Genomic DNA, 13,271 nt, shown 5'->3' on the forward strand with positions numbered 1-13,271 from the left:
TACTGCTGTAATTATAGTAATAAGAGACTTCTTGTCAATATTACAGCTTAATGCCGAACCACCCCTTCTTGGTTTCCATGTAGGAAACCATGTAAGGTTTGATCATCCCAGAAGAGAAAAAGAGAAGAAATATGAGCGGGTAAGGAGTCCGTTCTCCTGAGCAATCCCAAAAAGTCAAACATAAAAATATCTTGTCCAAGACTCACGAGCCACAGTGGGTGTACTCTCCATTCTGTCAACATCATTTCCCACTATTACAATTTAAACTGAAACAGCCAGATGACTAAAGCTAAAAGGCAGTAGAAGAGACTCAAAAATATTAAAAATATAGTTTAGTACTGCCCTTGATTAATGACTCAGACGTCCCCAGGGAGTACAAAACATAATCTCATTAACGTTTTTAAGTCCGTAACCTATGTCGAGTAACCTAAATTCTTGAATATTTTTTCACCTAAAATTACTCTCAGGTAAAATTTAAGATGGCTGATCTTAAAGGAAAATTAAATGTTAATGTACCTAATATACTTAATACTTTACACAAGTTACTTCAGATAGAGCCATAATTAAATTTTTTCTTATTTAAAGTTAGCTAAGAGAATGGTTGCTTCAGAGGAGCAACAATTTTCAAACTAAGTTTTTCTCAACAACTCTGTAATTAGATAGTACCTTTTGTCCAAAGCCTTTTAGCTCATTAAAGACTTCCATTTTACTTTACCTGAATAAATATTTAAATATTCAAAGCAACCACAAATGGCTTTCAAAGCCTTTTAAGAATAACTTAGGCCAGGTTATAAATACTAAAATTTAACTGAAAGGTGACCTCAAGAGAATGAAAGTTCTCCACTGGACAAGAACTTCTCCAAAAAAAAAGCAACTGATGAACAGATAAACTAGATGAACAACAGATAACGAGCTCAATTTAAATATAGGAAAATATTCAAAAGCCTTCAAAAGCAATTTCCTAGTCTATCCTTAACTCCACATACACAGATAAACAAAAAGATACGCAGCAATAAATTTAAGAGTAAGTTATATGTAACACTATAAAAACGAATGTGGTGGAAAACACCCCCTCAAAGGATCTCATATAAAACAAACGTTAATTCTCTTCTTCTTATGGAAAAGAATTACTACCAAAACATGCCACTTTCCTGTTGGGTGTCCTACATTCCGCCTCAGCACAGGGGTAACTTCTAGGAATCTCCTCCAGCTTGGTGCAAACCTGCGCTACATGTGAAGTCCTGATAATGTTCCCGTGATGAGTGAGACCACCTTATACCAAGGCCCTTTTGTTCATCAGTAACTAAACTTCCTTGCAAAAGTTCAAGTGGACTCACTATATGGTAAATTTTGTTCTATGGCAAATGAATATCAACACAGACGTTTGCTATGTTCTTAGGCTTAAAATAAGCTCAACTTGCTATAAAATAAGCAATTAGACATCTTTATAACATCTTTATAAAGACTGTTATATCTTTATAACAATCAGGCATCTTCCTTCTAGGACACCTGCATACCAGCTTCACATTCAAGAACAGGTTGGATGCTCTGTATGGCTTCCTCATTTAATTAGTTACTTTTACAAGCATATTCACAGAGGTATATATGTATTTATATTGTGCATATAGAAATAAAGCAAATAAGTTCAGAATGAAGCAACAATTCCTGCTTTTCATAAAGAACGAAACAAAAAGATTAGAATGAGCACACCAGAAATTTGCGATTTACCAGAAAGATAATCTGTCACCTTTATACTGAGGTAAGTTTTTTTAAAAAAAACCTATATATCATCCACTTAGAACATTTTAGACACACTTGAAGAGACAATCAAGGGGCATCAAAGATTTAAATGTCATGACTAGGACACCTAAAACCCTTCCCATGGACATTTATCATGATCAACAATTCAGTCATAAGGAAAAGAAGGGATGCAGAGCTCTTTCCATACGAAATATGTTCAATACTGCTTATTTAACATATCCCTTGCTTTATATATATTTCCTTCAATGTAATTGATTGGTTATAAGGGCATTTATCATTCTCTTGTTAAGAAAATATTCTCATTCCAAGTGTGATTACCATTTACTGCTTTTGTAAAGTAACAGTATTTTACAAATTACATGAGCCACAGGAGAAAATGATATAGTTGTTGCTCCTACATGGAAGAAAAAAAAAAAAAATCACCTATTTTCTAGGCCATAAGCTTTTAAAGGCTTGTCATCCGGTTGGGATATTATCTTCAGATACTACAAATGCTATTGTATTATGATATGGTTTTCTTTACGAGGCAAAAATCCATCAGAAATCCACTTGAATTACAGAAAAACTTCAATTAAACGTAAAGGAACATCTCACCAGGAATGCTACCAGTCTTGCATATCTCAATGTGTAATTTCTTCATTCAAACCGACTAAACTGCTACTGGGACACAAGTTGGACCCAAAACATATTAAGTTAGAAAGAATGGCTACAGATTAATGAAATTACAAGTGTGATTATTTTTCCACCACCACATACAACCTAGGTGGGGAAATAATTTAGTACTTTAGTAAATCTTGGGAAGATTTAACTCTCCTTTTAAGACCTTTAATCTAGAAATGAAAAAAAAAAAGGAAGATTTTAGATCACCCTCAAGTCGTACTGTGATTCCTATATATCCCTATTGCAAGTCACATCGCAATGGTCAGGTCTGGCTATAAAGGCTAGAAGTAAGAAACTGAGAGAAAGAAATAGGCAAAACCACTTTTGACGCAAGAATCAAACTTACAGAGGAAACTGAAATAAAGCCAAAAAGCGCTGAGGGAAAGTATCACTAAAGAGGACCGCAGCTGCTGGGTTCCATCGAGGACTAAATGGGCAAACGAGCAGCACCAGCTGATGCGGAGCGAGCTCCCGGGCTGGAACGGCAAGCCGCGGACAGTCAGACGGAGGGAGGGTGTTCCAGCGCGTTTCCCAAGGTCATTTTCCTCTGTAGGTATCACGTGCACGTGATGTTTACCTGAAATCCCAAACTGCCTCAAACCCAACAAACCGGTGAACAGACATCCGAAGGCAGCACCTTCACTGTCAAAGACACCACTGCTTCTTTCAGGAGTGCCTGCTCCCTGTGCTTCCTGGTGGCCCTGCCACCTCTCCCAGCTTGCTTCCCAACCTCGGAGCCCCCAAGAACGACAAAAGCTCGCGGATTTTAAAACTGCTCAATTTAGTATCACACAGATCGTACTTGAAAGCTGTAGAGAAGTAACAGAGACTCCCGAGGACCCGCGCTGACTCTCGGGGTGGCCAAACATTTCTCGGGACCTGGAAGTGCTTATTCCCCACGCGTCAAAGTGCAGATGATCTCCTTACCTGCATAGAAGCGGATGAGGCAGCCGATCTCCGAGTCCATGCCTTCCTCCTGCACCCTCCACAACTCCCCAAAGCCCAGGTGGAAGAGGTAGTCATTTTGGATCTGCAACGGCTTCTCGTCCGCCTCCAGGCGCCGGGTGGTCTCTCCGTGGAGCTGCACGTACAGGGTGGGCGGTGGAGGCGCCTGCTCCGCGGTCGCCCCGTTCCCGTCCTGGGTCAACGGGGGGCGGCCGAGGGCCGCTGCTGCCGCCGCCTTCTCCTCCCGAGACCGATCGCGGGCGGCGCCGCCTGGGCCCTCGACGCCCCTCTGGGCTTTCGGCTGCGGCGGAGGCGGGGAGGCCGTCGGGGATGACGGCCGGGCGCCCGCTCCAAGCCGGGACAGGCGGGGCTGTCCCGGAGCCCCCGTCGGGGTCCGGGCCGGGGCCGGGTCAGCCTCCAGCTCCTCGGACGACGACGAGCAGCCGCCGCCGCTGCTGTAGGGGTCCAGCCGGTCCGACACGCTCTCGGCGCTGGGGCTCAGGCTGAAGCTCTCGGTGTCGGAGGCCGGGCCCGCGGCCGCGCCGTCCAGGAGCCGCGGGGCGCCCGGCTCGCCCAGGCTGGAGTCTGAGGGCGCGGGGCTGGCGCGGGAGGCGCAGAGCGCCCACCCGTCCGGGGCGCCGGGCAGCGGCAGGTCGGCGGGAGGAGCGCGCTGCGGCCCCCCGACGGCGGCCAGTCCGCTCCTCCCGGGTGGCGGCCCCGAGTCCCGCGGCTCGGCGGGCGGGAGCCGGGGACCGGCGTCGGGGTGCCCCTTGCCCAGCACCTTTACCACGCCGCCGCCCTTGTAGCCCACCTGCAGCAGGCGGGCGGCCACCTCGCCGGCCGTGGTGTCCAGCGTGCAGAGCACCGGGCGCAGGTAGGTCGAGGCCATGTGGCGGTCGAAGACGTGCACGCAGCCCCGCTCGAGCTGGTGCCGCACCCAGTCCCTGTCCGACGGCTGCAGCTGCAGCATCTGCCGGTGCTTCAGGAGCAGCGTCTTCCTGTCCAAGCTCCGGGTACACAGCGACGCCGAGGCCGAGCAGGAGGCGGAGAGGCCGGTGGCGCCGGGGGAGTGCGAGGCGGCAGCCGCGGACGACGATGAGGACGAGGACGACGAGGCGGCGGCGGCCGCGGACAGATTCCTCTTCAACCGCCCTCTCCTCAGCAGCAGGGAGTTGGCGCCACCGCCGGCCCCGGGCACCGGGGCAGCCCCGCCAGCGGTGGGCTGGGGGGCGCCGCGCCTCCTCCTACGACCCGTGCCTCCCGGCCGGCCCGGCAGCGGCCCCAGCTGCGCCTCGCCGGGGGCCTCTTCCCGCGCCCCGCCGCTCGGGGCCGCCGGGGTCAGCGCGGGCTCCGGGCTCCGGCCGCCCCCGACTGCCGCCGCCAGAGCCGCCGCGGCCGCGGCCGCCGCTGCAGCCGCCGCCGGAGCCGGAGCTCGGTCCTCCCTGCTGGTCTCTGGGAGTCGCTGCGCCGTAGCCGCGGCGGCGGGCTCCATTGCAGTGGGGCTTCGCGCTTCCCCCCCAGCTCCGGAGACAGCGGGCAGAGAGAGAGGCGGGGAGGCGAAGGTGGGAGACGGCGGCGGCGCGGGGAGAAGGGAGAAGCCAATGGCGTTCGGCACGGCCGTTCCAGGGGATTATGTGGCAATTCGGAGCATTCCGTCGGTGTCTCGGTGTTCCATCCCGCGCGCCCGCCCGCTTGGCCGCCACCGCCCCCCCGCACACACACACGCCCTCCCCGCCCGGGTCGCGGGCGCCGAGCGCAGGCCCCGCCCACTCCTCCGCCTCACCCCGGCGAACCCGCCGCGAAGCTGGGCTCATTGAATATTAATCAGGCGCCGGCAGCGGGAAGGCGGGAGGCGGGCAGGGCGGGAGCTCCTCGGCGGGCCTCATGAATATGCATCACCTGCATGACGGCATTCCAGGCAGAAGAGGTGAGAGCAGGAGGACGGCGGTGAGGCGGGGCTTCAGGGTAAACAAACGGGACGGCGTACGGGGGCAGTTTCCCGGGAGGTTCCGGCGCGAGCCTCAGAGATGGAGAGGCAGAGACGACAGATGCGCGCGGTGCACCTTGGGAGTTGTAGTTCCAGTGCGCGGACGGGCATGTCCGAAGGAAACGTGGTGAACTACAAGCCCCAGAGATCCTTAAACTATGCCCCTCCTTGCAGCCAGCCGTGTGCCCTGGACAGTGGGTATTCTGCCCTCTGCTGTTGAACTCCGTGCCCGGGAATGTTCTTGTTCATAAACTTGTACTTAGCCCGCCCGCTCCCGCTCCCCAGAAGACTTTCGTTTTCCCGGCTAATTGAAAGAAAGGGCTTTGAGGGACTCTAAACGGCACAAAGGTCCCCAGCCTTTGGTGTTCACCTCCACCACCCACTGAACGAGCTTAGTGGAAATCGTGCAGCCCCGACCCGATCCTCCAGTTCCTACATCTGAGAAGGAAAAAGGCAAAGGGCTGAGATCTCATTTTTCCCTGTTGATCTTAAGGTTTGAAGTAACTTCAAGTAACATTTGACACAGAAAGCGATGGAAAGTAGAGGAAACGCTGGAATGGAGACACAGTGGGATATGAGATGGGCTGGTCCTGTATGTTCTCTCTTAACGCCTTCCCTTGTTTTTTCTTTCAACATTCAGAAAAAGTTATATTCTACGGCTACAATGTTATTCGTGGTCTGAAAAGTTGCACTTTCTTGTCAGTTGAAACAATACTGTAGGCTAGATTAGAATAGCGTACTATTTAAAAGAATTTAGTAAATTTTTAATTGAATTACTATTCCCCCACATTGTTTTACAAATCTGGATTTTCACATTTGAGACTTTTTCAACTTCATACTATCCAGGGCCTGCCTTAACTTCAATAAAGTTACTAAACTTGGGGGTGAATTGGGGGTGGGGGGTTTGAGGAAAGAGGAAGGAGAGAGAAACAGAGAAACTGGAACTTGTAGCTGATGTAACAGAAACTAGTAAGGGCAGGGAAAGTTGTACTTGGGTTATCTACACAGTTTCATTGAAGAGGAATGGAGGAAGTTACAGGACCAAAAAATATATATTTATCTTGATTCTTGAAATTCCTGAAAACGATTTTTTATATTTTTCTTTTGAAGTATTACCTCTTGGTCTCATGAAACAAATGTTTATTCCATTTCAATTCAATCAACAGCACAGAGTTACATTTTTAAAATTAGGAAGAATGCAAGTTCTCCCAAGAGACATAAGATAGTCAAGTCAATTAATTTAACAAATAATTATAAACATATTATATGCCAGGTACTCTGTTACAGCAATTGAATAAATCAGACACTGTCCTTGCCTTCAAAGAGCTTATAGATTAGCAAGAAAGAGGTTCAACAAGTGAGAGGGATGTGGAGGAGGGGAAAATACTAGGTGCCATGGGAAGAAACAAAAATAAAACAAGAGGGCTTCCCTGGTGGTGCAGTGGTTAAGAATCCGCCTGCCAATGCAGGGGACATGGGTTCGAGCCCTGGGCCAGGAAGATCCCACATGCCATGGAGCAGCTGAGCCCGTGCGCCACAACTACTGAGACTGTGCTCTAGAGCCCGCGAGCCACAACTACTGAAGCCCACGTGCCTAGAGCCCCCATGCTCTGCAACAAAAAAAAGAAGCCACCACAATGAGAAGCCTGCGCACCGCAACGAAGAGTAGCCCACGCTCTCAGCCACTAGAGAAAGCCCGGGCGCAGCAACGAAGACCCAATGCAGCAAAACTAAATAAATAAATGTATAAATAAATAAAAAAAAAAAAAAAAAAAATAAAACAAGAGAACTGACCTAGTCTAGAGAGTCCAACAATAGAGACCTCACTTGGGATGAAATTTTCTGGAACAAATGAAGCTGAGTACTTGCTGAAGGATAAGTCTCTGAAAGAAAGTAAAGAGGCAGAGAAAGAGGTAATGATCTTGAAGATGAATTTCAGCTGCCTAATCCTTATGTACCTTGAGTAGCACCTAACACAAACTATTCTAGAAATGAACAGTATTTTAATTTAGCCTTACTTTAATAAGGCTAAAAAGCAAAGACTATGTTAAATTTCAGCACTAAAACACGGACTATTTACATTTCTTTATATTTTTTAGTTCCTTAGCTGATTTCCTGTAAACCTCTTTAATTTTTTCTATATTAAGAAATATAAATTAATTCTCATATATCTGCTTTCTAGAGTTATTTTTATTTAGCTAATGTAACAAACTCAAGGGAAGTTTGTTCTAATCAGAAATTCTGTCACCATTGGCCCCATGTCCATTTGCATCCTCTCTAAGAAATCATAGCACTGTTCTCAATAAGCTCTGAGTCTTGTTTAGTTTTACACAATCACCACGACTCTTGCCTTTTCATCCTCTAGGAACTGTATTTACCCCTTGAAGTTATTTGTAACCAAAAAACCTCCTCCAAGGGGGAAAAATTAAAGAAAAAGCATTGGTCAGAGAATTCAGTATCCAAAGTATTGGAGTGGGGAGGGGTTGAAGAGTCTTCATACACACCTGCCAGACTTGGTATGAGGGATTACTAAATTGGGAGGAGAAAGGGAATAATGAATTATGTTCAAGTATCTCAACATGAAGAAAAAGGAAGTACATTCCAGCCTCAAAAAACAGTGGGTCCTTTTTTTGTGGGTGGGGGGAGAATGCAGATTATAATTTCTACACAGAGAAACTATTTCAGGCATAGTGTCTATAATCTAAAAGACGTCATATTCCATTGTATCCAAAATAACAGAAATCAGAGTTTAGGGGAGAGCAGAAAACCAAGGATCCACAGTGTGATCCATCCCTGGTTCCACCTCCAAACACCTTCAGTAAAGTTACTAAACTTGGGGGTGAGAGGAGAGAGAGAAAGAAATGAGAGTTCATAAAAATAGTCCCCTGAACACCAGATCAACTGGAACCTCAGAGTTTTAATAATAGACAATAATAAGGGCAATGAAACTTGTACTTGGAGTTTGCTGGTATCATGGAACGTCATCCAGACCATCCCAGCCAAGCCACGCTGTACAATTTCTCTGAATAAGAAAAGGATTTCAGTTAAGGACAAATGTTTTCTAGACACCCATGAAATCGCAGCTTCTCCTACTTAAAAGTAGAGTGGGGAATAGGCCACTATCTTGAAACCACATAACTCACAAATGCCCCCCATCCTTTAAAATGTTCCAAATGTACAATCTGATACCACATTTCTCACTAGCCACACTTTTAAAAGAACCACATCTTCAAATGCTAAAAGATAATCCCGAAAAGAAACAACAGATGTAAAAGTTGCAAACCCTGATGCCAACTTGTTAAAATATTTTCACAGTTAAGTATAGAAAAAGAGAACATAATTTTCAATTTACTGCCACAGTTTATTTTATGCCATGTGATTTATAACTGACTTGCTGTGTTTTGCATCTAGGTTAATCCTGTTCGCATCCTTAGATCCAAGATAAAAGAAACCATCTTTGGAATTTTTTTTCTAATATAAGCAGTTGGAATTTTAATGGAGGCATGAATTGATAGCAGGATTGGTTTCAGTCTGAATTGTTAAGGGCTCAGCTGTGTCCAGAAATAAACTCAGAAAGATGCAATATACAATGTAATACATTTAGTTAGTACATTATGAACAAGGAATATAATTATAGTTTCACATTTCTATATCCCTTGAGCTACTAGTGGTTTACCATCCCTAAATTGCTCACTATTTACTCATTAATTTTTACTATGAGGGACCCATTTAGCAAATTAGTGCTCTAGTGCACTAAATGGGCCCCAGGTGGCCAAACAGAATTCATATGTTCCCTGCTCACTGACAGGAGGAGACCTTCTCAGCTCTCTAAGGCTTCACCCCTCCCTCACAAACTTATCATCTCAACTCTATCAAGAGCTTAGATTACCACTATCATTTTAGGTAGTCTATTTTATAGATATGGCTTAATAACTTTTCAGATTTTAGTGCACACTTTTTTATCCTGTAATTCTTTGTCTCTTTCTCATTCCTCACATCTTGCCTCACAGAAATAAACGAGATGTGTTTGTCATCACAACAATGAAGTATTAGATCAAAAAATAGAGGCCATGCATGTAATCCCACCACTTCCAGTAACAATATAAATTACCTGGAACATTCATTCAACAAGTATTTATTAAGCTTTTATATGCAGGCACCATTTACGCTCAGTAAATAGTATAGACAAAAATACTTGCCCTAAGAAAGCTTACATATAGGCATTGTCTTTTTTTTTTAAGCTTTAGTTAAAATTGGCCTACTTTCTTCTTTTGTATAGATGGTTCTTGTTTCAGGCAAATGGGATATATGAAAATCTAGCTAGGGACTTCCCTGGTGGTGCAGTGGTTAAAAATCCACCTGCCAATGCAGGGAACACAGGTTCGATCCCTGGTCCAGGAAGATCCCACATGCAACTAAGCCCGTGTGCCACAACTACTGAGCCTGTGCTCTAGAACCCACGAGCCACAGCTATTGAGCCCATGAGCCACAACTACTGAAGCCCGTGCTCCGCAACAAGAGAAGCCACCACAATGAGAAGCCCACCACTGCAACAAAGAGTAGCCCCTGCTCTCCGCAACTAGAGAAAGCCCGCACTCAGCAAAGAAGACCCAACGCAGCCAAAAATAAAAATTAATAATTAATTTTAAAACGAAACAAAATCTAGGTATATAAATTATATATTAGGCTATAAATATTTCTTTATTCTTTCTCTTATATGAATTCATCATAAAATTGTTTTAAATACTGGGCTCCCATAATATTAATACATTTAAAATATATTAATTGTAAAAACTGATTTATGCCCAGCTTTTAGAAATCCATTTTGGGTTCTAACAAGTGCCTAATACCTCTTTCCATCAAGACTCGTGTCTAACAAATATCCTTCCTACATCATCCCAAAGCATCCCCCCTGAATCTTCCATGACTGAAAATAGAAAAGTGTCCTCCAGATGACTCCCCTATACTTACAGTCATTAATTATACCCTGAAGAATCAGCGTGGGAATTCTCTTTTTTGCCCCAAAATAGATTGTAGGAGACACACTTAACCCCTAGAAATCCTGCTCTTTTCCCCTCTATTTCCCACCAAATCCACTGGGCTGGACTCCTATAGATATATTTGTTTCTTAGGGCTTCCATAACAAAGTACCATAAACTGGATGGCTCAAACAACAGAAATTTATTTTCTCAAAGTCTGGAGGCTGAAGTCCAAAATCAAGGTGTTGGCAGGACCATGCTCCCTCTGAAGGCTGAGGGTTGGGTGGAGAGATCCTCTCTTGCCTGGTCCAGTTTCTGGTAGTTGCCCAGCATTCCTTACCTTGGAGCTGCATTACTGCAATCTCTTCCCTCTGGTGTCTGAGATCACAAGGCCTTCTCCCTGTGTCCCTGTGTCCAAATATCCCTCTTCTTATAAGGATACCAGTCTTTGGGTCAGGGCCCACTCTAATCCATTATGATCTCACCTGAACTTGATTGCATCTGCAAAGACCCTATTTCCAAATAAGGTCATATTCTGACGTTCCAGGTAGATGCCAATTTTGGGGGGACACTCCATCCAGTACACTAGATGTCTTGTATCGCTACTCAAGAGTGACAATCTGAAATTTATCAGACGTCTAGATTTCAGGGATTAGTAAAATCCTCCCCCCGGTCCTGCCTCCCCGAAAAAATTGATGTCCAAACTAGGGTTATTTACTTTTTACTCACTCATTTAAATATTTTTTGAGTCTCTGTTTTATGTCAAGCACTATGCTAGGAATTGAGTGTATGATAGTGAATAAAACAGTTGTAAGCACTGCCCTCAAAAACATTTTAAACTATAAATACCATAAAAATACATTTAATGCAGAAAAAGTAGGAAAGACAAATCTCAGCATAAAAGGTTCCCTTTAAATTGAACAAAGTTAATTTTATGAAAAACTTTTTACTGTTTTGTTTTTTTTTTTTCTCGCCTTACCACAGATCAAGAAAAATGCCATCTCAAGCCAGTACCACATCTCAGACTTGGCATTTGGGAATCACAGTGGTAGAGTTTGCAAAGAGGTACCATCTCTAGTGCTCCTCTGTTCTGTATCCAGTAATGGATGGTTATGGTAAACACAGAGCTGTGACTTTCAGGAATTTTATAATTTACAACCATCTGCTGCCAGATGGATCAAAATATTACCAAAAAAATGACCACTGCACCAGTGCCATAGCATATGTATAATCTTACCATACCTCTAGTAAAAATGGGATGCCAGGAAAATCAGGCAGAGGGGATCATGCTTAGGTAGGTATATTAATAGTCAAATATAATGATGGTGACAATGGCAGAATAACATTCTCAGTCTTCTACACATTCCATAGTTTGAAAGGTGGCTTCATGTAATATTTGGGGGAATTTAATAATATATAAGGTTGGAAGTCAGAAAGTCCTCATTATGGTCCTGGTGCTATACTAACTAGTTAACTATGACCTTGGGAAGGCATTTGACCTTCATGGAGGCTTCAGTTACTGATTTATGAAATGAAGGAGCTGAACTAGTGTCTAAAAAATCTCTCCCAGCTCAAAAAACTTCTGATTTTTGGCTGAAAGCAAAATTGTCTAAATTGGAATATTGGCAAATGTTTTTGTTAGTCACAAAGCAGAGGCCTTCACATTTAGATGATATTAATTTGAAATAAAAAGGCTCTTAAGGCTGATTCTTGCCATTTAAAGGAATTTTTAATGCATTTAAAATAACAGCAGGATTATTCTGACATTTAAGAAAACTGCTGGGTTTTCAGTCCCTTGAAATATAAATTTGTCATGAATAGGAGTCAATCCACGACAACGAGATCCACAGCTTCAGATTTCCAAACTCCAGGGTCTTTATCAGTTTTCCCTTTTATGGTCACAGGTGGGTAGAAATCTCATTAGCACAAAGTAAGTTCAGCTCACAGAAGCTAGAACATCTGCCCAGTGCACCAGGAGACACAGACAAGGATGCTGATAGCAGCGACAGTTCACAGTGCCAAAGCCTGGGATCAACCCTAATGTCCATCAACAGCAAAACAGGTAAATAAGTGGTAGTGCAGCCGTACATTGAAATACCAACACTACAACAGCAATGAATAAAATTATTACAATGCTAGGCGATATGAATGAATCTTTTTTTTTGAATTTTTAAATTTTATTTTATTTTTTTATACAGCAGGTTCTTATTAGGCATCAATTTTATACACATCAGTGTATACATGTCAATCCCAATCGCCCAATTCATCACACCACCACCCCCACCCCCCCGTGGCTTTCCCCCCTTGGTGTCCATACGTTTGTTCTCTACATCTGTGTCTCAATTTCTGCCCTGCAAACCGGTTCATCTGTACCATTTTTCCAGGTTCCACATATATGCATTAATATACGATATTTGTTTTTCTTTCTGACTTACTCTGTATGACAGTCTCTAGATCCATCCACGTCTCAACAAATGACCCAATTTTGTTCCTTTTTATGGCTGAGTAATATTCCATTGTATATATGTACCACAACTTCTTTATCCATTCGTCTGTCGATGGGCATTTCGGTTGCTTCCATGACCTGGCTATTGTAAATAGTGCTGCAATGAACACTGGGGTGCATGTGTCTTTTTTCTTTTTACTTTTTTTTTTTTTGCATGTGTCTTTTTGAATTATGGTTTTCTCTGGGTATATGCCCAGTAGTGGAATTGCTGGATCATATGGTAATTCTATTTTTAGTTTTTTAAGGAACCTCCATACTGTTCTCCACAGTGGCTGAATCAATTTACATTCCCACCAACAGTGCAAGAGGGTTCTCCTTTCTCTACACCCTCTCCAGCATTTGTTGTTTGTAGATTTTCTGATGATGCCCATCCTAACTGGTGTGAGGTGATACCTCATTGTAGTTTTGACTTGCATTTCGCTAATGATTAGTG

General features: G+C 44.2%; 1 protein-coding gene across 1 annotated transcript in view; it reads right to left on the reverse strand.

Annotated features, from left to right (window-relative positions):
* PHLPP1 (PH domain and leucine rich repeat protein phosphatase 1) overlaps nucleotides 1–5,070 on the reverse strand; it is a 214,813-nt gene extending 209,743 nt beyond the window's left edge. The window contains exon 1 of the mRNA XM_082416908.1: nucleotides 3,349–5,070. Within this exon, the coding sequence (XP_082273034.1) occupies nucleotides 3,349–4,858 (1,510 nt within the window). The 5' untranslated portion in view covers nucleotides 4,859–5,070. The remainder of the gene's footprint in view (nucleotides 1–3,348) is intronic.
* Between the last annotated feature and the right edge of the window lie 8,201 nt (nucleotides 5,071–13,271).

The sequence above is a fragment of the Balaenoptera physalus genome (genome assembly GCF_965194825.1).
Source record: "Balaenoptera physalus genome assembly, chromosome: 12".
NCBI classification, from domain to species: domain Eukaryota; kingdom Metazoa; phylum Chordata; class Mammalia; order Artiodactyla; family Balaenopteridae; genus Balaenoptera; species Balaenoptera physalus.